This window comes from Moschus berezovskii, chromosome 16, assembly GCF_049115385.1.
Source record: "Moschus berezovskii isolate FMDL1 chromosome 16, NW_MosBer_1.0, whole genome shotgun sequence".
Taxonomy (NCBI): domain Eukaryota; kingdom Metazoa; phylum Chordata; class Mammalia; order Artiodactyla; family Moschidae; genus Moschus; species Moschus berezovskii.
This window is the reverse complement of record NC_142475.1, coordinates 68,128,634-68,154,744: the sequence shown is the minus strand read 5'-3', so window position 1 is coordinate 68,154,744 and position 26,111 is coordinate 68,128,634. Positions and strand designations below refer to the sequence as shown.

Below are 26,111 nucleotides of genomic sequence, written 5' to 3'. Positions count from 1 at the left end.
TTGATTTTTGAAGATGAGCTGGTCATAAAAGATTTCTAAACTTTGTAATGTCATTTTCAAAAGCTTCAACAAAGATATCTGAGCATGATGTTGGAAAATATGTTAAAAAATAAACTAAGATATTGTTATCCACCTCCTAATTCCTACATATTTATTCAGAAGAATGATCAGAGAAATAAAACAATATATCATTTTGTGTACACTACACCCACGCAATCAATATCAAATGTTATTTAATTTGTTACAAAAAACTAACTTTTGGATGTGTCTTGCACAAAGAACATGAAATATAAAATAGGGAGATGAAGTAAGTTTTACATATAATCAGTATCTGGATTAGGAAAAACTGGATTTACAAGTAATTTGCCATCCGTCTAGTCAAGGCTATGGTTTTTCCATTGGTCATGTATGGATGTGAGAGTTGGACTGTGAAGAAAGCTGATTGCTGAAGAATTGATGCTTTTGAACTGTGGTGTTGTAGAAGACTCTTGAGAGTCCCTTGGACTGCAAGGAGATCCAACCAGTCCATTCTAAAGGAGATCAATCCTGGGTGTTCATTGGAGGGACTGATGTTAAAGCTGACACTCCAATACTTTGGCCACCTCATGTGAAGAGTTGACTCACTGGAAAAGACTCTGATGCTGGGAAAGATTGGGGGCAGGAGGAGAAGGAGACGACAGAGAGTGAGATGGCTGGATGGCATCACCGACTCGATGGACATGAGTTTGAGTGAACTCCGGGAGTTGGTGATGGACAGGGAGGCCTGATGTACTGTGATTCATGGGGTCACAAAGAGTCAGACACGACTGAGAGACTGAACTGGACTGAACTGAACTTAAAGTCTTAGAAACAGGAGGATTTGCAGTTTAGCTTTGTGATCTATCCTGGAAAGAAATAAGGTGCTCAATACATTTGTTTTGATTTAAAATTGGATTTATATATGTACCACAACCTCTTAATCCATTCATCTGTCAATGGACATCTAGGTTCCATGCTAGATGTCCATGCTTCCATGTCCTGGTCATTATAAATAGCTGCAATGGACACTGAAATACAAGTGTCCTTTTAAATTATGGTTTTATCAGGGTATATGCCCAGTAATGGAGTTGCTAGGTATATATATATATATGTGTGTGTGTGTGTCTGTGTGTGTGTATAATGTAATATTACTCAGTCATACAAAGAAATGAATGTGAGTCAGTTGTAGGAAGGTAGATGAAACTAGAGTCTGTTATACAGAGTAAAGTAAGTCAGAAAGTGTAAAACAAACATATAAATGTACATATGGAATCTAGAAAAATGGTACTGATGAGCCTGTTTTCAGGGCAGGAATAGAGATGTGGACATAAAGAACAGACTTGTGGACACAACAGGGGAAGGAGAGGGTGACAGGAATTGAAAGAGCAGCACTGCCATATATACACTGCTGCTGCTAAGTCGCTTTAGTCATGTCTGACTCTGTGCGATCCCATAGACGGCAGCCCACCAGGCTCTGCCGTCCCTGGGATTCTCCAGGCAAGAACACTAGAGTGGGTTGCCATTTCCTTCTCCAATGCATGAAAGTGAAAAGTGAAAGTGAAGTTGCTCAGTGTCCAACTCTTTGTGACCACATGGACTGCAGCCTGTCAGGCTCCTCCGTCCATGGGATTTTCCAGGCAAGAGTACTGGAGTGGGTTGCCATTGCCTTCTCCGATATATACACTACCATATGTAAGATAAGTAGTTAGTGGGAAGCTGCTATATAACCCAGGGAGCCCAACCTAATGCTCTGTGACAACATAGAGGGTTGGGATGGTGGTGGGTTGGAGGGAGGCTCCAGAGGGAGTTTCATTTCAGTTCAGTCGCTCAGTTGTGTCTGACTCTTTGCAACCCGAAGGACTGTAGCATGTCAGGCTTCCCTGTCCATCACCAACTCCTGGAGCTTGCTCAAACTCATGTCCATTCAGTCAGTGATGCCATTCAACCATCTCATCCTCTGTTGTACCCTTATCCTCCTGCCTTTAATCTTTCCCAGCATCAGGGTCTTTTCTCATGAGTCAGTTCTTTGCCTCAGGTGGCCAAAGTATTGGAGCTTCAGGTTCAGCATCAGTCCTTGCAATGAATATTCAGGACTGATCTCCTTTAGGATGGACTGGTTTGATCTCCTTGCAGTCCAAGGGACTCTCAAGAGTCTTCTCCAACACCACAGTTCAAAAACAACAATTCTTCAGTGTTCAGCTTTCTTTATAGTTCAACTCACATCCACACAGGACTACCGGAAAAACCAATGCTTTGACTAGATGGACCTTTGTTGGCAAACTGCTGTCTCTGCTTTTTAGTATGATGTCTATGTTGATCATAGCTTTTTGTCCAAGGAGCAAGGGTCCTTTAATTTCATGGCTGCAGTCACCATCTGCAGTGATTTTGGAGCCCAAGAAAATAAAATCGCTCACTGTTTCTATTGTTTCCCTATCTATTTGCCATGAAGTGATGTGACCGGATGCCATGATCTTAGTTTTCTGAATGTTGAGTTTTAAGCCACCTTTTTCACTCTCCTCTTTCACTTTCATCAAGAGGCTTTTTAGCTCCTCTTCACTTTCTGCCATAAGGGTGGTGTCAACTGCATATCTGAGGTTACTGATATTTCTCCCAGCAATCTTGATTCCAGCTTGTGCTTCTTCCAGTCCAGCGTTCCTCATGATGTACTCTGCATATAAGTTAAAGAAGCAGGGTGACAATACACAGCCTTGATGTACTCCTTTCCCAATTTGGAACCAGTCTCTTGTTCCATGTCTTGTTCTAACTGTTGCTTCTTGACCTCCATACAGATTTCTCAGGAGGCAGGTAAGGTGTTCTGGTATTTCCATCTCTTGAAGAATTTTCCACAGTTTGTTGTGATCCACACAGTCAAAGGCTTTGGCATAATCAATAAAGCAGATGTTTTTATGGAACTCTCTTACTGTTTCAATGATCCAATAGATGTTGGTAATTTGATCTCTGGTTCCTCTGCCTTTTCTAAATCCAGCTTGAACATCTGGAATTTCATGGTTCATGTACTGTTGAAGCCTGGCTTGGGGAATTTTGAGTGTTACTTTCCTAGCATGTGAGATGACTGCAATTGTGCGGTAGTTTGACATTCTTTGGCACTGCCCTTCTATGGGATTGGAATGAAAACTGATCATTTCCAGTTCTGTGGCCACTGCTGAGTTTTCCAAATTTGCTGACATATTGAGTGCAGCATTTTCACAGCATCATCTTTTAGGATCTGAAATAGCTCAACTGGAATTCCGTCACCTCCACTAGCTTTGTTCATAGTGATGCTTCCTAAGATCCCCTTGACTTTGCATTCCACAATGTCTGGCTCTAGGTGAATGATCACACCATCATGGTTATCTCGGTCATGAAGATCTTTTTTGTATATTTCTTCTGTGTATTCTTGCCACCTCTTCTTAATATTGTCTGCTTCTGTTAGGTTCATACTATTTCTGTCCTTTATTGTGCCCATCTTTGCATGATGTGATCCCTTGGTATCTCTAATTTTTTGACAAGATCTCTAGTCTTTCCCATTCTATTGTTTTCCTCTATTTCTTTGCATTGATCACTAAGGAAGGCTTTCTTATCTCTCTTATTTCTTATTCTTTGGAACTCTGCATTCAAATGGGTATATGTTTCCTTTTCTCCTTTGCCTTTAGCTTCTCTCCTTTTCTCAACTATTTGTAAGGCCTCCTCAGACAACCATTTTGCCTTTTTGCATTTCTTTTTTTTTAGGTGTGGTTTTGATCACTGCCTCCTATACAACATAATAAACCTCTGGCCATAGTTCTTCAGGCACTCGATCAGATCTAATCCCTTGAATCTATTTGTCACTTCCACTGTGTAATTTCAAGGGATTTGATTTAGGTCATTCTGAATGATCTAGTGAATGGTCTAATATTCCCAGAGGGAGGGATATGTGTGTGTGTGTGTGTATGACTGATTAGCATTATTGTATGGCAGAAACCAATACAACACTGTTAAGCGATTATCCTCCAGTTTTAAAAAATCAATTGGATTTACCTAGGTAGTGCTAGTGGTAAAGAACCTGACTGCCAGTGCAGTATTCTTGCCTGGAGACTCCCATGGACACAGGAGCCTGGCAGACTATAGTCCCTAAGGTCGCAAAGAGTCAGGTACGAATGAAGCGACTTAGCACATAGCACACAGAACATATTAGAATCACCATTAACAGAGGTGGCTGGAATCTCAAGGGTCTAGTTTGATCACCTAGTTGACATTTAATCCATCACTCTCCACTCAGAATTATCCAGCTCTTGTCTGTACATTTCTGATGATGTAAATTCACTTGCACTCCTGTTGTGCATTCTATACCTCTGGAACATTCGATGTGGAATAGTCTCTTCCTGAGCTTACCTGGAGGGCAGACTCAGCACTTGCTCATAGCCCCAAACAGCAGACCCAGTTCTGCAAAGCCTTAGTAAGTGAAGTAGATGGTGCTGAATCTGAACAATGGTGGTGGATATAGAATACATACTGAAGACAATTTACATACTTCACAGCAAAATTTAATTAAAATCCTCCTTAGCTATCTTGGCATTCCAAACCCCTTTCTAGATATCCTAGCAACATTGCCTCTCTTTTCTTTCCCTCTCCTTGCACCAGTCCTTTGAAGTTTCCTATGTCTTGGTAGCAGTGCAAGCCATTCTCAGCTAGAACAGCTCTCTAAAAACTAAAACCCTTCAGCTGCAGAAATTCCCAGAAAGCCACCCAATGACCTTCTCTTGTACTTTCACAGGCATTGGCTGGGAACAACTACTAAGTGGCAGTTTCCCTTTTCATCTCAGCTGATCTGTTAAAATATTTACCCCATCAAAACATACCCCTCTTATTTTGATAGAGTGAGGGGGTGTTGGGAGGAGAAAGGCATATGTGCAGAGGTGCATATGTGATTGGGCTCCTACAAAACGTGGTTTTCTCCAAATGGCATGCAATTTTCAATATTAGGTAATGGAGTCTTCTAAAAAGAGTAGTTATGTTTTAGTAAGTGCCTAATTTCATCCTAAATGATAATTAAAATTCTTTGTAACAGTTTTATTGAGCTATAATTACACCCCATAAAATCCACTCTTTTGAAGTATACAGTTAAATGAATTTTAGTATATTCATGATCATTACCATTATCTAATTAAAAAACATTTTCACCATCTCCCCCAAAAAACCCTTACCCATTATAGTCACTACCCTGTCTCCTTCACCCTTGGCAACCACTTATCTACTCTCTGTCTTTGGGTTTGTCTATTCTGGACGTTTAAATATATAAATGGAATCATACAATATTTGTTATTTTGTAACTAGTTTATTTCATGTAGCATTCATGTATGAGTTATTTTATGGACGTGTGTTTTCATTTCTCATGGGTATATACCTAGGAGCAGGATTGCTAGGTCATATGGCTATTCTGTGTTTAACTTTTGAGAAACTATTAAAACATTTTTTCCAAAGTGGCCACATCATTTACATTCCCACCATCAAGTATTGAGTGTTCCAGTTTTTCCATACCCTCACTAATACTTGCTATGCTTTTTTTTTTATTATAGCCATCTTTAAAAAAATGAAGTATATTTGCTTAACAATGTGCTAGTTTCTGCTACACAACAACATGAATCTATGAATACATACATATACTGCAAGGCAGCTATATGTATACATATATTCCTTCCTTCTTGAGCCTCCCTCCCATACTCCCATCCCACCCCTCTAGGTCATCACAGAGCACCAAGCTGAGCTCCCTGTGCTATACAGCAGCTTTCCACTAGTTATCTATTTTACACATAGTAGTGTATATATGTCACGCCTATTCTCCCAGTTCGTTCCACCCTCCCCTTCCCACCTTGTATTCACCTGACCGTTCTCTATGTCTGCAAATAGTTTCATCCGAATCATTTTTCTAAATTCTATACATATGCATTAACATACAATATTTATTTTTCTCTTTCTGATTCACTTTGTATGACAGACTCTAGGTCCATCCACATCACTACAAATCACCCAATTTCATTCCTTTTTATGGCTGAGTAATATTCTATCATATATATATATATATATATATGTATATATATATATACACACATGCATGTACATATGACAAATCTTCTTTATCCATTCACCTGTTGATGGGGTACATGTGTCTTTTTGCACTATGAGTTTTTCAGGGTAAATGCCCAGTAATGGGATTTCTGGGTCATATGGTAGTTCTGTTTTTGCTTTTTTAAGGAACCTCTGTACTCTTCTCCATGGGTGCTAAGTCGCTTCAGTTGTGTCCGACTCTTTGCAACCCCATGGACTATAGCCTGGCAAGCTCCTCTTCCCGTGGGATTCTCCAGGCAAGAATATTGGAGTGGGTTGCGATTCCCTTCTCCACTATTCTCCATAATGGCTGTATCAGTTTACATTCCCACCAACAGTACATGAGGGTTCCCTTTTCTCCACATCCTCTCCAGCATTTATTTTTAGATTTTTTGATGATGGCCATTGTGATTGGTGTGAGGTGATACCTCACTGTAGCTTTAATTTGCATTTCTCTACTAATTAGTGATGTTGAGCATATTTTCATGTGTTTGTTGGCCACCTGTATGTCTTTTCTGGAGAAGTATCTGTTTAGGTCTTCTGCCCATTTTTTGATTGGGTTTTTTTTTATTTGGTTTTTTGATATTGAGTTGCAAGAGCTGCTTGTATATTTTAGAGATTAATCCTTTTTCAGTTGCTTCATTTAAAAATATTTTCTCCCATTTTGAGAGTTGTTTAGCCATGTTAATGGGTGTGAAGTGGTACCTTGGTGTGCATTTTCCTGACGGCTAATGATGTTGAGCATTATTTTATGTGCTTATTCCAATTTGTATATCTTCTTTGGAGAAATGTCTGTTCAAATCATTTGTATGTTTAAAACTGGGTCATCTTTTTATTGTTGACTTGTAAGAGTTCTTTTAATATTCTGAGTTCCTAATCAGATATATGATTTGCAAACATGTTCTCCCATCTGTAGGTTGTCCTAATAGTAATTTACATTTAGGCAATGCTTGAATTATTCACAGATTAAAGCTTAGTATGGGATTCATCCAAACCCTTTGGTTTTCTCCTGGGTTTATTCCAATTTGAAAAATTCTGTGCTCAAAGTATTCTCTAAAAAAGAGTGCATAAAGGAAGGAAAAAACAACAACACAATGTCTAAGAGAGTATATGTGCTCAATTAACTTTGGCAAATGAATGAATGAAATTTATTCTTGGTTCCTACCACTACTCTGCCTTGTTAAGTCCCTCTGCTGGACTTCCAGAGCAGTGATATTTATTTCATATCCTGAAAGCCCCTTGGGGGTGCTCTAAGGTATTGGAAGTGAAAGTATTAGTCACTCAGTCATGTCTGACTCTGCACACATGGACTCCTCTGTGCATAGCATTCTCCAGGCAAGAATACTGGAGTGGGTAGCCATTCCCTTCTCCAGGGAATCTTCCTGATCCAGGGATTGAACCTGGCTCTCCTGTATTGCAGGGAGAATCTTTACCATCTGAACCACCAGGGAAGCCCAAGTATTGGACAGGTATACCTATTTCCATGTATATGCTCTAAGCTGTCTTTTCCACATTGTATTCAGACTGTTATATGCATGTCTACAGATTTTTTTCATTATAAAACCATAGTTTCATGTTCTCCTCTTTTTAAGTCTGAGACTAATTTCAGAGAAAGAAATACTGGTTTTTGTTAGTTCAGTGCTGACTCTATAGTGTTTTCACTGGTCCTGGGCTTTTCTATATCAATAATATTATAGATATTTATTTGGAGGTTCAGTTAGGGATTTGATTTCATGTACTACAATGCCCTTGATCTATGAGTGGTTCCCTCAGTGAAGGAGATGGATTAGATGCTGTGAGGGAGGAAACCACAGCTGCCTGCTGGTCAGATCAGCTGAATCCACTTGGGAGACCTTGGTGGGGCAAAAGGCCCAGCCACATCTCCCTTCCCGCATCACCTACAATGGTCTATCAGGGTCATTTGCCACTGACATTTGACAAAATCCCCTGCACATTGTGAGTGCCAACTCACAGGAAGAATCAGAATGATTCAAACATAGGGAGAATCAAAGGAATTCCACCTGGGACTGTAGTTTGGAACAAAGAAATCAGAGAAGGTACATGGCTGAAGGAAACAGGCTAGAGAAAGGAGGAAGCACAGGGAAGCAAGCCACTTCTTTGAAATTGGATATAAACAAGAGTCTAGCTTTATCCTGCAGAGCTGGCTGGCCTGCCAGTGTGACTTGACTCAGTTACCATCCTGGATGCTCACTCAGGTGATTGTGGGCATCTTGGACATGACAAACCTATGGGTGTGGGCACCTGGCAGCTACTGAAACAGCACACATAATTATGAGCTTGCAAAAAGTTCCCATCTGAGAGATGGAAAAAAGGGGATTTTTAAAAGTTAGTGATCTCAGGGAGTTAATATGAACAAGTTTGCGTTCTCAGTCCAGATTGAAGAAAAAAAAATTAAATCTAAATAGCCATCAATCACTTTCACTCTTTACTTTCATGCATTGGAGAAGGAGATGGCAACCCACTCCAGTGTTCTTGCCTGGGGAATCCCAGGGATGGGGGAGCCTGCTGGGCTGCTGTCTATGGGGTCGCACAGAGTCAGACACGACTGAAGTGACTTAGCAGCAGCCATCAATAGTATCACTTTATAGTATTTTTTAAAAAGATTTTTTTGGTGTCTTTATTGAATTTGCTACAATAGTGTTTCTGTTTTCTGTTTTTGTTTTTTGGCTGTGAGACATATGGGGTCTTAGCTCCCTGACCAGGGATTGAACCATATTGTAAGGCAAAGTCTTAACCACTGTAAGGCAAAGTCTTAACCAGAGAAGTCCCCACAGTATATTATTTATGTAATGCTTTTCTTTCTCTCATAAGTGCAAATACTTTAAAGCTTATCTCATGGCTCATCACCACAACACTCCCCTGAAGGAAAGAGGTAGTTTTACAAACAACTGACCTGAGGCTCAGAGGTGAATTGAGTGTTTTGGAAGGTGGGGAAGACTGGTTGGGTCACTGAGATGTAGTCCCCTGTTTGGAGCTAGAACTAAATCATCATTAAACATGTGTTAATTCCCTTAAGAACCCAATGAGGCGGGTATTGTTATTATTACTAATTTGGTAGGTTGGAGAAAATCACCCAAATCAGTCTGCTAACAATAGTAGAATGAAACCATGAAAGTGAAGTGAAAGTGTTTAGTTGCTCAGTCTGTCGACTCTTTGCAACCCCATGGACTGCAGCCCGCCAGGCTCCTCTGTCCATGGGATTTTCCAGGCAAGAATACTGGAGTGGGTAGCCATTTCCTTCTCCAGGGGATCCTCCTGACCCAGGGATCAAACTTGGGTCTCCTGCATTGCAGGAAAATTCTTTACTATCTGAGCCACCAGGGAAGCCATCTATCTGTGATAGTCTAAACCATATTCTTTCTGCTTTACCATATTCTGATTTGCCAGTTCTAATGGATTAAAGAATGTTCTGTGGAAGGAGTCTCAAGCACACCCAGTTATCCTGCCTATGCTGGTGGAGATGGGAGGAGTGGCATCTGGTACTGAACCAAAGCCTCACAGAAGGAAAGACTGTGATGAGCTTCATTTCTAAGAGACTCTCATGAGACATACTATTGCACAACGCTCTGGTCTGTATTTTGAGGGCGCTAGGGAAGGACTCTGAGAAAGGGTAGCTTTTTACAACTGCATGTGGCTTACACTTGTTTCCCTCCCCGCTGTTGCCAACTAAGATACCTAGCAAAGTAAACCAGAATATGTTGCTTGCCCCCAAATATGCCTCTTTGACATAAAAATTAATTTGAGTCCAAGGCAGTTGAGCAGCAGCAAATGCAGAAGTTCTGTTCACCTTCCCCTTTTCTGCCTAAAGACAGGATATAAATTCTCCTACCGGAGACAGACCTTTAGCCCAGAGACAGCACCAGAGGAATCTGCAAACAAGCCTTCCTGCTTGAGTTTCTTCTCATATAATTATTTCCCACAGTTGGCAGCCCTTGGAAACTTAAAACTGTTTTCCTTTGTCCTATTATTTCTCTACAAGTTTATTTCTCTTCGTTGAAGACTCTGTATAAGTTGGTGTTCTAAGTTGCCACTTGGAGTTACTTCTCATGAGCTTTCTCCTATGTATCCTGTGCAGAGCCCATTAATAAACCGTTTTTCCTTGTTAATCTGCCTTTCTGTTTAAGAGCCCAGCTGAAAACCCAAGATGGGATGAGGTCAAGTTTTGCCTCTTCTACACTGCTGCTGCTGCTGCTAAGTCACTTCAGTCGTGTCCGACTCTGTGTGACCCCATAGACGGAAGCCCACCAGGCTCCCCTGTCCCTGGGATTCTCCAGGCAAGAACACTGGAGTGGGTTGCCGTTTCCTTCTCCAATGTGTGAAAGTGAAAAGTGAAAGTGAAGTCGCTCCGTCCTGTCCAACCCTTAGCGATTCCACGTACTGCAGCCTACCGGGCTCCTCCATCCATGGGATTCTAGCTGTGGCTAATTTCCTCTGTTTCTCTCTTTTGCTGTCTACCTGCTTCTTTATTTTGCCACAAGAGTTTCCTTTCTTAAAATGACATCCTCTCCTTATTTAAAAGGTTACTGTCATGAAATATGGAATGTAGTGGAAATATATTCACCAAATGAGTGCCCAGTCAGTGTATGATTGGCAGGTTGGTAGAGTCTAGACAAGGATTTGGCAGCTGTGATCACCATAGACAGATGAAGACAGGATCAGCGTTACTCTTGGTGAAAAGATAAATTACGTTGACTGGATTTATACCACAAACCACATTTCCTGTTTTAGTTTCTGAATGACAAATATTCCTTAGTTTTCTGCTTTTATGTCTGTGTTTAAATTTTCAGTTTTCAGGATGAGGTTGCCAGATTTGAATCCTTTATGAAAATGCTTTCATTTTCTTTTGTGAATTACAGCTACAGTGCAAAACATAGGAGGTTTTCACATACACAAAGACATCAATGTTACATTGGAGCCCTAATGGGCTCATCATTTTTGAGAGTGAACGCGATGGATACCTCTGAATCCGGATCCCAATTAGTCCCCAACATACCGCACCATTTCACCCTCCAGTTTCGATTGGCATCCACTCCTCGGCAGTGAAACCTTGAGTTCCTTGACCTTGTTTTTCTCCAAAATCGATCCTAGATGTAATTAAAAGAAAAGAGGTGCAGAATAAACACTTAAGAGGTTATCCCCATGCATTTTAGTAGTTCTTCAGTGAATGAATCACAGCAGTGAGGGGTGGGGGATTTTTTCCAGGAATAAACAAGTCCATGGAGTGAGAAGAGGACAAGATGAGCATTGGACACCCAGGTTCCTGTTCCAATTCCTGCCACAGACTTCTCTCTTAGTTTCTCTTGGCCTCATTTCTTCACAGGCAAAATTGAATAAGCTGGACTAGACAAGTGATTTTTTATAATTTATTTGGAAGGAGATATCTTTTTTTAAACATGAAATCTTATGCAAAAGACAAACATATATAAACAAAATCAGAAGGTTGATGCTGTGCTGGGGAAGGGAGTGGAAATCTTTCATAGCTCTGAAAGTACTAGGCTGGCTGCCCACCAAGCATCCTTCCTGCATTAGGACAATTTTCCATGGTTTTTTCAGTTGGATAGACAAAGTGACTTACATTGGTCCAGCTAAAATGGTATCCATCAACGTTAAACACAGGCATGATATAGAAATACAGATGATTCAACATTTTTCTCATGGTTGGGTCACTCCTATATGTTAGAAGAGCCTAAAAGACAGAGGTAACATGTTTCTTACAAATCAATCACAAAAAAATTTCAAAAAAAAAAAGAGAAATATTTTCTATCTATGGGAAATACTAAATATATTGAGTTGAAAAGTAACAAGCTAATATGAGCTATAATTTGACATCACATGTTATTTCTTGAGACTTCTGTCTTAAACTATTTCTGATAACATTTTAGCAAGGGTACAAAACAGATTAATTGGGCAGCCTCTTGTAATATTTCAGATCTGGCTAAAGTTTGGGATAATTAAGAAAGCAGCAATTTAGATATGATTTTGTATTATCAGTTCTTTTTAAGATTCCATTCAGTTGTGGACAAAGCAATTATCTAAATATTTTTATATTCTTACATGATACATCACAGGATGGTTACATGTGCCACTTAATTGTTTATGTGTAATTGGTAGCAGACTCAAGTTTTGAAACTTACTGCATGGACACTCCGTTCTTTCCTGACTTTTCTACAAAGAGTTTAATGGACAATTATTTATTGTGTCACCTTTATCATGGTTCCTTTGAAATCTTGCTTCTGTGTGACTGATGCCAGGCTTGAAGATTCTGTACTATTTGACTTCAAATAGAAAAGCATTAAATATGCTAAGTCAAGTTAAGAATATAAACATTTTGAAATACCATTCCTATGGAACGGACTTTTTAAATAAGTCCTTTTTGATGCATGTTTGTCTATTTATAAAGTACCCTAGACAAACATTTAGAATATTTGTAACAATGACTGCCTTGGGGGAGGGGGCCTGGGGGACAATGTATGGGAAAGATTACCACCTCTCATTTTTTATCCATTTAGATTGTTAGAATTTTACCATATTAAAACAATTCAAAATCAAATAATTCTTAAATTGTATCTTGCTTTGGAAAATTTAATACTTAAAAGTTTCAATTTTTCTTTACATCCAGGTATGTAGAATTTCAGAACCAATCACAAGCAGCATTCTGTATTTATACAGTGAGAATTCTGTAATAGAGAGCAGCAATCCAAAAATGCAATCTATTATGAGAAAGTATCACTATATAGAAATAATACTGAAAATATAGGAATGTATTCAAGAACATAAGAAATGAGTTAAATACTATTTTATTAAGTACAATTTAAATACTTATAAATTAATATAAGTTGATAAACATTGTTAATACAACTCTCTTTTGTTCTTTCAGTTCAGTTCAGTTCAGTTCAGTCACTCAGTCGTGTCTGACTCTCTGCGACCCCATGAATCACAGCACGCCAGGCCTCCCTGTCCATCACCAACTCCCGGAGTTCACTCAAACTCATGTCCACAGAGTCGGTGATGCCATCCAGCCATCTCATTCTCTGTTGTCCCATTCTCCTCCTGCCCCCAACCTTTCCCAGCATCAGAGTCTTTTCCAGTGAGTCAACTCGTCGCATGAGGTGGCCAAAGTATTGCAGTTTCAGCTTTAGCATCAGTCCTTCCAGTGAACACCCAGGACTGATCTCCTTTAGAATGGACTGGTTGGATCTCCTTGCAGTTCAAGGGACTCTCAAGAGTCTTCTCCAGCACCACAATTCAAAAGCATCAATTCTTCGGCGATCAGCTTTCTTCACAGTCCAACTCTCACATCCATACATGACCAAGGGAAAAACCATAGTCTTGACTAGATGGACCTTGGTTGGCAAAGTAATGTCTCTGCTTTTTAATATACTATCTAGGTTGGTCATAACTTTCCTTCCAAGGAGTAAGCGTCTTTTAATTTCCTGGCTGCAATCAGCATCTGCAGTGATTTTGGAGCCCAAAAAAATAAAGTCTGACACTGTTTTCACTGTTTTTCCATCTATTTCCCATGAAGTGATGGGACCAGATGCCATGATCTTTGTTTTCTGAATGTTGAGCTTCAAGCCAACCTTTTCACTCTCCTCTTTCACTTTCATCAAGAGGCTTTTGAGTTTCTCTTCACTTTCTGCCATAAGGGTGGTGTCATCTGCATATCTGAGGTTATTGATATTTCTCCCAGCAATCTTGATTCCAGCTTGTGCTTCTTCCAGCCCAGCATTCCTCATGATGTACTCTGCATATAAGTTAAATAAGCAAGGTGACAAAATACAGCCTTGACGTACTCCTTTTCCTATTTGGAACCAGTCTGTTGTTCCATGTACAATTCTGACTGTTGCTTCCTGACCTGCATACAGGTTTCTCAAGAGGCAGGTCAGGTGGTCTGGGATTCCCATCTCTTTCAGTATTTTCCACAGTTTATTGTGATCCACACAGTCAAAGGCTTTGGCATAGTCAATAAAGCAGAAATAGATGTTTTTCTGGAACTCTCTTGCTTTCTCCATGATCCAGCGGATGTTGGCAATTTGATCTCTGGTGCCTCTGCCTTTTCTAAAACCTGCTTGAACATCTGGGAGTTCTCGGTTCACATATTGCTGAAGCCTGGCTTGGAGAATTTTGAGCATGACTTTACTCGCGTGTGAGATAAGTGCAATTGTGCGGTAGTTTGAGCATTCTTTGGTATTGCCTTTCTTTGGGATTGGAATGAAGACTGACCTCTTCCAGTCCTGTGGCCACTGCTGAGTTTTCCAAATTTGCTGGCATATTGAGTGCAGCACTTTCACAGCATTATCTTTCAAGATTTGAAGTAGCTCAACTGGAATTCCATCACCTCCACTAGCTTTGTTCGTAGTGATGCTTTCTAAGGCCCACTTGACTTCACATTCCAAGATGTCTGGCTCTAGGTCAGTGATCACGTTATCGTGACTATCTTGGTCATGAAGATCTTTTTTGTACAGTTCTTCTGTGTATTCTTGCCACCTCTTCTTAATATCTTCTGCTTCTGTTAGGTCCATACCATTTCTGTCCTTTATCGAGCCCATCTTTGCATGAAATGTTCCCTTGGAATCTCTAATTTTCTTGAAGAGATCTCTTGTTTTTCCTGTTCTGTTGTTTTCCTCTATTTCTTTGCATTGATCGCTGAGGAAGGCTTTCTTATCTCTCCTTGCTATTCTTTGGAACTCTGCATTCAGATGCTTATATCTTTCCTTTTCTCCTTTGCTTTTCGCTTCTCTTCTTTTCACAGCTATTTGTTAACACCTCCTCAGACAGCCATGCTTTTTTGCATTTTGTTCTTTAAGACTCAACAATTTGCTGGCCAAATAACTTCGGTAGAACTTTCATATGTGCTTGAATTTATATTAACAGTCCAATGTCTCAAACTAGAGGAAAGTTCCTGGTATGTGATCAGTTGTACATACCCTGGAATTTTATTTTCCTTTAATGAAAGATGGTCTCCCAAAGCTTGGAGGAAGTCTGCTGGTGGGATGGCAGAGACAGAGTCATATGATTAGCTAACTTTTCTCCCTTAACGTTACAGGGTTGTGGTTTTCCATGCCACTCTAGAGAGGAAGAAGAGATGGAAGGAAAGGAATTTGGAGTAGCAAGGCAGGAATGAAGGGATAGGAAAAAGTCGTAATTTCTCTCCCTTCTCTCATAGCACTGGGATCTGTGGCTCATTCGTCTCAGTCTAAACTGGGGAAGTCACACCTCTTCCAATCACAGAAAATGTGCTACATGTTAGCACATTAAGCACTAGATTATGCTGGAGACTTGCATGTGGACCTTCTCTTTTTATTCTGCCTTCTCCTCCTCCAATGCAATTGACTGCCATGCTTTTGTATTTGAGAAAATATTACTAACTTCCTTTCAAAAAATCACAATATATTTTAAGCAAATAGAAAAAATACAGAGAAGAAATTACATCCACTACATCTTGTTGTATTTATCAAATCTTTTGAAAAGAAAATCAAGACATTATAGGTAAAACTAGAGCTCCCCCCTTTTTTAAATCACTCTCAGATCCCATTTTCCTCCCCTCCTTCAATAACTATCCTCAATTTCCATTATCATTTCTGTGCATGATTTCCTAATTTAGTACATACATGTGGATTCACAAACAATATATAATATGTATATGCTTTGAAATTTCATGCAAATGAGATCATGATATGCCAATCTTCAGTTTGCTTTTCTCTCCAATATTATATTTTGGCACTTATTAAGTTGATGATTTATTCATTTTTAACTATTATATGGAATTCCATTATAGATAAATGCATACTATATCTATCCCTTATTTTGTTGATGGACGATTATGTTGTTTCTGATATTTCACTGTTACAAGATTGGTTGTGAACATTCCTGAACATTTTTCCTAGACATATTTTTGCCTGTCTGCTGTCTTAATCACTGAATTGTGCTTAAAAACTCAATTATTTTATTTTTTAGATTAATTTCTGTCAGAGTGTACAATGTTATACTAGGCTCTACTGTACAGCAAAATGAATCAGCCATACATATACATATATCCTGTCCCTTTGGGAGTTGGTGATGGACAGGGAGGCCTGGCGTGCTGTGATTCATGGGGTCACAAAAAGTCAGACACGACTGAGTGACTTAACTGTCCCTTTGGATTTCCTTCCCATTCAGGTCACCTCAGTACATTAACTAGAGTTCCCTGTGCTATACAACATGTTCTCATTAGTTATGTATTTTATACATTGTATCAATAGTGTACATGTGTCAATCCCAGTCTGCCCATTCCTCCCCCTGCCTTTCCCTTGGTAGCCATACATTTGGTCTCTACATCTGTCTTTATTTCTACTTTGCAAATGGGATTGATCATTTGTAACATTTTCCTAGATTCCACAGATATGTGTTAATATACAATATTTGTTTTTCTCTGACTTACTTCTCTCTTCATGACACTCTCTAGGTCTCTCCATGTCTCTACAAATGACCAATTATGTTCCTTTTTATGGCTGAGTATCTATGTACTACATTTTCTTTATCCGTTCCTCTGTTGATGGACATTTATGTTGCTTCCATGTCCTAGTTATTGGAAGTAATGTTGCAGTGAACACGAGGGCTCTTGTATCTTCTTGAACTATGGTTTTCTTTGGGTATATGCCCAGGAGTGGGATTGCTGGGTCAAATGGTAGTTCTATTTTTATTTTTTTGCGAAAACTTCATATTGTTTTCCATAATGGCTGTATCAATTTATACTCCCACCAACACTTTTCCCCATATCCTCTCCTGCATTTATTGTTTGTAGATTTTTTTATTTTGGCCATTCTGACCAGTGTGAGGTGATATCTCATTGTAGTTTTGATTTGCATTTCTCTGATAATCAGTGATGTTGAGAATCTTTTCCTGTGTTTGTTGACCATCTCTATGTCTTTGGAGAAATGTATATCTAGATCTTCTGCCCATCTTTCATTTGGGTTGTTTTTTTGATATTGAGTTGCATGAACTGCTCGTATATTTACGAGATTAATCCTTTGTCATTTGCTTTGTTTGTAAATATTTTCTCTCATTCTGAGGGTTGTATTTTCATCTTGTTTATGGTTTCCTTTGCTGTGCAAAAGCTTTTAAGTTTAATTAGGTCCCATTCATTTTTATTTTTATTACTCTAGGAGATGGGTCAGAAAAGATCTTGCTGTGATTTATGTTAAAAAGTGTTCTGCCTATGTTTTCCTTTACGGGTTCTATAGCATCTGGCCTTACATTCAAGGCTTTAATCCATTTTGAATTTTTTTCTGTGTATGGTGTTAGGGAGGCATTTCATGTAGCTCAGTGATAAAGAATTTGCCTGCCAAGTAGGAGACGTGCGTTTGATCTTTGGGCTGGGAAGATCCCCTGGAGAAGGAAATGGCAACCCACTCCAGCATTCTTGTCTGGGAAATCCCATGGACAGAGGAACCTGGCATGCTACAGTCCATGGGGTTACGAAAGAGTCAGACATGACTGAGGGACTAAAACAGTAAACTACGTGGTGGTAGGGAATGTTCTCATTTCATTCTTTGACATGTAGCTTTCTAGTTTTCCCAGCACCACTTATTGAAGTCATTGTGTTTTCTCCCTTGTATATTCTTGCCTCCTTTGTCATAGATTAGGTGGCCACAGGTGTGTGAGTTTATCTCTGGGCTTTCTATCATGTTGTATTGATCTATATTTCTATTTTTGTGCCAGTACTACACTCTCTTGATTACTGTAGCTTTGTAGTATAGTCTGAAGTCAGGGAGCTTGATTTCTCCAGCTCCATTTGTCTTAAGACTTGTTTGGCTATTTGGAGACTTCTGTGTTTCCATACAAATTATAAATTTTTTTGTTTAAGTTCTGCGAAAAATGCCATTGGTTGTTTGATAGGGATTGCATTGAATCTGTAGATGGTTTGGGGTAGTGGTCATTTTCACAATATTCTTCCACTCCAAGAACATGGTATATTTCTCCATCTGTTCATGTCATCTTTGATTTCTTTCACCAGTGTCCTATAGTTTTCTATGTACAGGTCTTTTGCTCCTTAGGTAGGTTTATTCCTAGGTATTTTATTCTTTTTGTTGCAATGGTAAGTGGGATTGTTTCCTGAATTTCTCTTTATGATCTTTCATTGTTATTGTATAGGAATGCAAGATATTTCTGTATATTAATTTTGTATCCTGAGACTTTACTAAATTCATTCATTAGCCCTAGTAGTTTTCTGATGGTTTCGTTAGGATTTCCTGTGTATAATATCATGCTATCTGCAAAGATAACTTCTTCTTTTTCTTTCCAATTTGGATTCCTATTATTTATTTTTTCTTTCCTTGTCATGGCAAGAACTTCCAAGACTATGTTGAAAAAGTGGTGAGAGTGGAGCTCCTTGCTTGTTGCTTATCTTAGAGTAAATGCTTCCAGCTTTTCACCACTGAGAATAAGGTTGGCTGTGCGTTTGTCATATACGGCCTTTATTTTGCTGATGTAGGTTCCCTTTAGGCCCACTTTCTGGAGAGCCTTTATCATAAATGCTTGTTGAATTTTGTTAAAAGCTTTTTCTGCTCTATTGAGATGATCATATGGTTTTTATTCTTTGTTACTATGGTGTATAATATTGATTGATTTGCCTATATTGAGTCCTTGCATCCCTGGGATAACTCCCAATTGATCTCAGTGTATGATCTGTTTAACATATTGTTGGGTTTGGCTTGCTAGTATTTTGTTGATACTTTTGTGTCTATGTTCACCAGTGATATTGGCCAGTAATTTTCTTCTTTTGTAATTTTGTCTGGTTTTGGTATCACGGTGATGGTGGCTGCATGGAATGAGTTTGGGAACATTCCACTTCTAAAACCTCATTGTAAAACGATTTATCACTTTTTATTATAACTGTCAAGTGTTTTTGTGTATTTTTAGACCATTAACATGGCTTTGTTGTAAATTTCTTCATTTCCAAATAATGCATTAACTAAGGAAGCTGTATCCTAGCATTCTTTTCTGGAGTGGATTTAATATTTGAGATGTGCCGGAACATGTTCTTCCTCTGACAAATAAACAGGGTGTTATTGTTTTCCATATGCTATATTTGTGATTTTTATAACTCTAAGAATTGCAGCCATTCTCCATCTGGTCAGACAAAATGAGAATGATCACAATGTGATGACTGTTCAGTGCTGAATAGGACAATTCAGAAACCTCTTTATTCAGTGCTTTAAATAATGGCTGTAGATGGTTTATTGTATGGTATAGGTGAAATTTCTAGAAAAAAAGATGATCATGTGACATTTTATCATACTCTAACATGATCATACTATCATACTTAAAAGATGATCATGTGACTGTCTATCATACTCTAACATATGATAACCATAAAGAACACTGGGGCATGCTTTCCTTCTAACATGTGGGACTCTTTTTAGCAATCAATTCCCACCATCCATACACACAAGAAAGGAGATACCTACTAATCGAGTTCCATCCTGGGTTTCCAAGTTTAATTTCTTGACGACTATTGTTGCTTACAAGGAAGATTTAAGAAGTCATGACCTGAAAGCCAGTCAGAAAACCATGTTCCACACGCCTCATTGTGGCAGTCTTTAGGTACTACACTCACCTCCATCAATTCACTTAAAAATACTTTGCTGAGATGGATTTTAAGTTAAAAGGTACAGTTTTGAGTAAAACATTCTGCTAGGAAAGTGATATGTTGGTATTAGGTTATGGAATTTCTGAACTTAATGAAGAGAGACAAAGAATTAATCTGTTTGGTACCTACCAAGACTACTTTGGCTTCCGCATAAAGAGATGCATGTTATTTACCAGAATCAGAATTCAGGAAATCAGTCCTGAATATTCATTGGAAGGACTGATGCTGAAGCTGAAGCTCCAATACTTTGGCCACCTGTTGTGAAGAACTGACTCATTGGAAAAGACCTTGATGCTGGGAAAGATGGAAGGCAGGAGGAGAAGGGAACAGCAGAGGATGAGATGGTTGGATGGCATCACCGACTTTATGGACATGAGTTTGAGCAAGCTCCGGGAGTTGGTGATGGACAGGGAAGCCTGGCTGAAGTCCGTGGGGTCACAAAAAGTCAGATACAACTGAGTGACTGTACTGAACATATACCAGAATTCACCAAATAAACTTTAGTTAAATTCAAAGAAAAATTTTGCAATTATGAAAGTCTTTGTGTGGTAAGAGAAGGTTAGGCCCAAGAGTTCCCCCTTTTCATTGTTTTTGGATTTATTTGGTTGGATGTTGCTTTCTTAGAACTCTATGGCAACCTGGAATGTGACACTGTTTTTAGGATCAGTGGTGCTGGCTTTTAAAAAGGCAGCTTTAAAATTTTTTCCATTATTTTTCTTCTAGAATCACTACAGAAGACCTAAAAATAATAAGCACATATTGAGTGAAGTGCTTGCTGGGAGAACTAGCTGTTATAACTGAGGTCAAAGAAACAGCACAGTCACCAGTCAAGTTGAAGAAGGTTTTCACCTAGACTGGAGTGGAGTAAAACTATTTATGGTAGAAAAGAGTTGGAGCACCAAAGTGGGTGCATCTTGACACAAAGGAGTTATTTATCATGCAATAATTGGAGAATGAATTAGAGCAGGAGAGAGTTCCCAGGGAAATTTTTAAAAAGGGAGCTTAATGTATAATGTATTCAATGTCACACTGTGAGAAGCTCCTTAAATACAATATGGTAACTAAATAATAGCTTGGGAGCAACGTGAACAAAGGCTCTGTAAATGAATGATGGAGAACTGGAAAATCATATGCAAATCTAGTTAATTTTATACTTAATTAATTTATACTGAGAACCTCTCAGAGACTGGCCAGTCTAACAGGGCAGGTGACTATTGAAAAATATTATCTATTAATCTATATTCTCTATTAAGAGATATAGATAAACATTTGAAATATTTTGTATTACCTTAGCTGCATATTCATGCTGCTTTTTCCTTAAAACCACTTCACAGTTCTAGAATTTTTGTACTGAGATAGCCTAATAACAATGGTTGGTTGTATTTAATCAAGGCCAACAGAATAGAGGCCAGGACTGACTTGGTGGCATTGTTAAAATCTACTATGTAAGAATCATTAACCTACAAAAAGAAAGTATAGGCATCTTTACTTTGCATGGCTCTGATATACAAATTTCAGTAACCATGGTTTAGTTAAATAATAGCAGTCCTCCAAGTACAGTTCAAATTTGTTACTAGTGCTAGGTCTTAACTCTACAAAACACTGTGTAAATTATAGCTGTGCATCAAGACCTGTGACAAATTGTGCTGCTTGTTTTAGTCTGTAGGTGTGTGATTGGCGACTGTGCATGTGTTTACTCAGTTCACACACAGACAGCAAAGTGTAGCTGTGTTGCTCCCTTGTCTTTTGGTGAAAAAACGCCTGTGGCATTTTGCAAAAATGGATATGATAAGAGAGAATTGGCCAACAAGGCTTAAAGTGAAGCATAATGCAGATAATGCAGAAAGGAAATATGAATCAAATGTAAATGGAGTTATAGTAGAAATAGCTGACCACAGGAATATGGACACTGCCTTAGGTAGTCTGAGGAACTAAGTGAAGACGAACTCACTGACATAAATGAGGGAAATGGTTGTAATGGAAAGGAGCAAGGTGTTCCAGAAAAAATGACGCTTTCAACATTTCACATTAAAGCAACTCTTGCAGATATTTTTTGACATCGAAAGCACAAGGAAAGGAAAAGAATACTGGAATCTGATCAAAACTAAGAAAGAAGTATTACAATTTGCCAGAGTGTTAAAAAATGATGCTCAACTCATGCTGTAAGTTTCATAATGAGAAGCAATATCCAAACAACCTGTGATAAAGATTTTTACAAAGAAGGTATTTAATTATCAGTATCTTTAATGTTTTAAATTACAGTGTAATAAGTGTTAGTTTCACTATTTTTGGTCATTCTCTTACACCTTTACAACAGAGTAAGAAAGTCTTTAATCTTTTGACAAAAATACATAAAGATCATAGAACAAACTTAATTTTCCCCATTAGTTATCAAGATAGATTTTTATGGCCTCAGTTTGCATGGTCACTTCTACAGTGATACATTTCTGTGCCAGAAAAGTGAAGATTGCTTTTATAAACACTGCCTATATAAACAGTGCCCAAAACATTTTCAAATGTTGAATAGTGGAGCATGATGGATGCAATGGCTTTCAGTTTAATTAAAGTGAACAAACATTAATATAGAGCCTGCTATGTATAAGACATTACAAATTGAATTAAAAGGAAGAAAGAGTGGTTGGAGGATGCAGAGGATTAAAGAGAAGACTGGGGAGGGTGAGAAGGATAGGAGAATATAAGGAGTAAAAGGTACTAAAAGACTGGCAGAAAAATTAAAATATTGCAATTAAAAGGGATGGTAGTGGACAAAATTGGAGAATTTTTACAAATGTAGATCTATGAAATGTTTTTTTTTATACCATTAAGAACAAAGACTTATTTGCTTACTCAACTGAACTTATTAGAAGTTTGGTCTGGAGTTAGTAACCCTCTCAATTACTTATTTATTCCCCAACCTTTGGTATATTTTATACAAAAACTTAAATTCTCTTCCTTAAAAGGTTTATTCTATTTTTAGTGCTACATTTCTTAACCAAAACTTTGAGTTTCACACCTATATTTGAGGGTTTCTATTGGTTTTTACCTTTAATTTCCTGTAAGAAATAAGAGGGGCTTCCTTCTAATGGTAAAGAACCCGCCTGCCAATTCAGGAGACATAAGAGATACAGGTTCGATCCCTGGGTTGGGAAGATCCCCTGGAAAAAGTCATGGCTACCCACTCCAGTATTCTTGCCTGGAGAATCCCATGGACAGAGGACCCTGGCATGCTACAGTCCATGGGACTGCAGAGTCAGACATGACTTAGCAAATCATTAACAACACCACCAACAATTACTTTACTACCCTGAATCACATGCCAGGTTTTGGCACCAGGATTAGCCATCCTTAGTGCCTATTGTAGATGGCTAGGAGCACGGAACGGAGAAGGCAATGGCATCCCACTCCAGTACTCTTGCCTGGAAAATCCCATGGACAGAGGAGCCTGGTAGGCTGTAGTCCATGGGGTCGCGAAGAGTTGGACACAACTGAGTGACTTCACTTTCACTTTTCACTTTCATGCGTTGGAGAAGGAAATGGCAACCCACTCCAGTGTTCTTGCCTGTAGAATCCCAGGGATGGGGGAGCCTGGTGGGCTGCCGTCTATGGGGTCGCACAGAGTCGGACATGACTGAAGCGACTTGGCAGTAGCAGCAGGAGCGTGGAAATGGAGTTGGTTTTCCAGTGTAATCAGGCTGGGCCTGAAACTGTTAGGTTTCACATGTATAACAGCAGAAGAATACCATGATCCACCTGGGACATTAAGGAATTTTTTTTTTTTTTCCTCTCTCTCTCTTTCCCTCCCTCCTTTTGGCTACCATTCTGTTAAAGGACCAAATTAGATCCACCTATATATTATGCCTCTTCAAAGTCTGGAAGAACTTTCCATTTCAGAGCATTCTTGTCCCAATTTTCCCATGGATCATCTTCTCACAAACCCTTGCTTTCTTTATCTTTGGTCTGCCACCGAGTTAAATCAAATTCAATCACTGTATGGCAAAACCAATACAATAATTAAAGTAATTAGCCTCCAATTAAAATAAATAAATTAAAAAAAATAAAGTAAAAAAAAAATTAAAAAATAAATAAAATGAAGGGAAAGTGAAAGTCACTTAGTCATGTCTGACTCTTTGCGACCCCATGGTACATGGAATTCTCCAGGCCAGAATACTGAAGTGGGTAGCCTTTCCCTTCTCCAGGGGTCTTCCCAACCCAGGGATTGAACCCAGGTCTCCCACATTGCAGGCAAATTCTTTAACAGCTGAGCCAGAAGGGAAGCCCAATTTTAAAATACTTGCAGGAATATATGACTCAAGCATAAATGAGTTTAGTTTGAGAATGAAACTATTCAGTTTTGACTGGGTTAAATTAGTTTAAAACATGTCATTTTGGGTTCTGTTTAATATAGAAAATATGGAAAACTCAAAACAATAAGAAAATAAAAATCATAATTTTTTAGTATTTAGTATATATCTCATTTATATGTATCTCAAATATAGATTTTACAACATGGAAATTATAATGTCCATGCTGTTTTTTCCAGGCTATAATAAGTATAAAAGTTATTTAAAATTTATTTTTATTGGAGTATAGTTGCTTTACAATATTGTGTTAGTTTCTGCTATACGACAGTTAATCAGTAATGCATATACACATATGCACTCTTTCTAAAATTCTATTTCCATACAGGTTATTACAGAGTATTGAGTAGAGTTCCCTGTTCTATACAGTAGCTTATTATTAGTTATCTGTTTATATATTATAGCATGTAATGTCAATTCCAATCTCCTAATTTATCAGTCCCCTGTCTCCAATCCCCCTTGGTAACTAGAAGTTTGTTTTCTACATCTGTGACTCTGTTTTTATGTGTATCATTTTTTTTAGATTCCACATATAAATGATATTATATAAATGATATTTGTTCTTTTCTGGCTTACTTCACTCAGTGTGGCGATCTCTAGGTCCATCTATCTTGCTGCAGGTGGCATTATTTTATTCGTTTTTATGGCTGAATAATATTCCATTGTATATATGTACCACATCATCTTTTTCCATTTCTGTGTTGAGGAAATTCAGATTGCTTCCATGTCCTGGCTATTGTAAATGGTGCTGCAATGAATACTGGAGTACATGTATATTTTTGAATTATGGTTTTATCTGGGTATATGTCTAGGAGTGGGATTGCTGGATCATGTGGTAGCTCTATTTTTAGTTCTTTTAAGGAGCCTCAATACTGTTCCCCAGAGTGTCTGTACCAATTTATATTTCCACCAAATATGTAGGAAGGTTCCCTTTTATCCATATCATCTCCAGACTTTATTGTCTGTAGATGTTTTGATGATGGCCGTTTTGACAGGTGTGAGGTGATACATCATTTAATTTGAATTTCTCTGATAATTAGTGATGTTGAGCATCTTTTCCTTTGCCTCTTGGCTATCTGTATATCTTTTTCGGAAAAAATGTTTATTTAGGTCTTGCGCCCACTTTTTGATTAGCTTGTTTGTTGACATTGAGGTCCATGAGCTGTTCGTGTATTTTGGAGATTACATTCTTGTTAGTCTCTTCATGTGAAAATATTTTCTTCCTTTCTGAGGGTTGTCTTTTCATTTGGTTTAGGTTTACTTTGCTATGTGTCCATGCTGGCTTTTTTGATATAATAGCATATCACAGGCATTTTCCCCATCCTAAATACTCCTTTAATATATTTAATGAAGTCAGGGCTATCAATCATTTCCTTTATACTTTTATATTTGGAAACATCTTACTTACTTGGAAGTCAAATCAGTGTTTTCCAGAGTTACTTATTTTATATTCTTTAAAAAAATATTTATTAATTTATTTGGTGGCACGTGATCTTCATTGTGGTATGTGGGATTTTTAGTTGTGGTATGTGAACTCTTAGTTGTGGCATGGGGGATCTAGTTCTCTGACCAGAGACTGAACCCCCAGGCCTTCTGAATTGGGAGGGCAGTCTTAGCCATTGAACCACCAGGGAAGTGCCATTTATTCTATATTTTGTAAGTAAAGACTCTGGTCAAATTTGCCCTAGTGCACTCAAAGCCGGTGCACTGGGACAACCCAGAGGGATGGAATGGGGAGGGAGGCGGGAGGAGTTTTTGCGGTGGGGAGACACATGTACACCTGTGGCTGATTCATGTCAATGTATGGCAAAAACCACCACGATATTGTAAAGTAATTAGCCTCCAATTATAATAAATAATTTAAAAAATTGCTCTAGCAATGTAGAAATATTTGAGGCAAAAGTTAAGTTATGTACATAACTCTGAGCCAGCTAGCACCAGCCATGGCTTGAGATACCCAGACCTGGAGATCGACAATTTTAAACTCTCAAAAGTTCACA

At 38.5% G+C, this 26,111-nt stretch overlaps 1 protein-coding gene across 1 annotated transcript in view; it reads right to left on the bottom strand.

The window, feature by feature from the left end:
- The window catches only part of CPA6 (carboxypeptidase A6), a 381,349-nt gene that overhangs the window by 41,305 nt on the left and 313,933 nt on the right, over positions 1-26,111 (bottom strand). Inside the window, exons 10-11 of the mRNA XM_088844585.1 lie at positions 11,699-11,809; positions 11,117-11,207 (exon numbers count right to left, since the gene is read on the bottom strand). Coding sequence (XP_088700711.1) covers positions 11,117-11,207; positions 11,699-11,809 — 202 coding nt within the window. The remainder of the gene's footprint in view (positions 1-11,116; positions 11,208-11,698; positions 11,810-26,111) is intronic.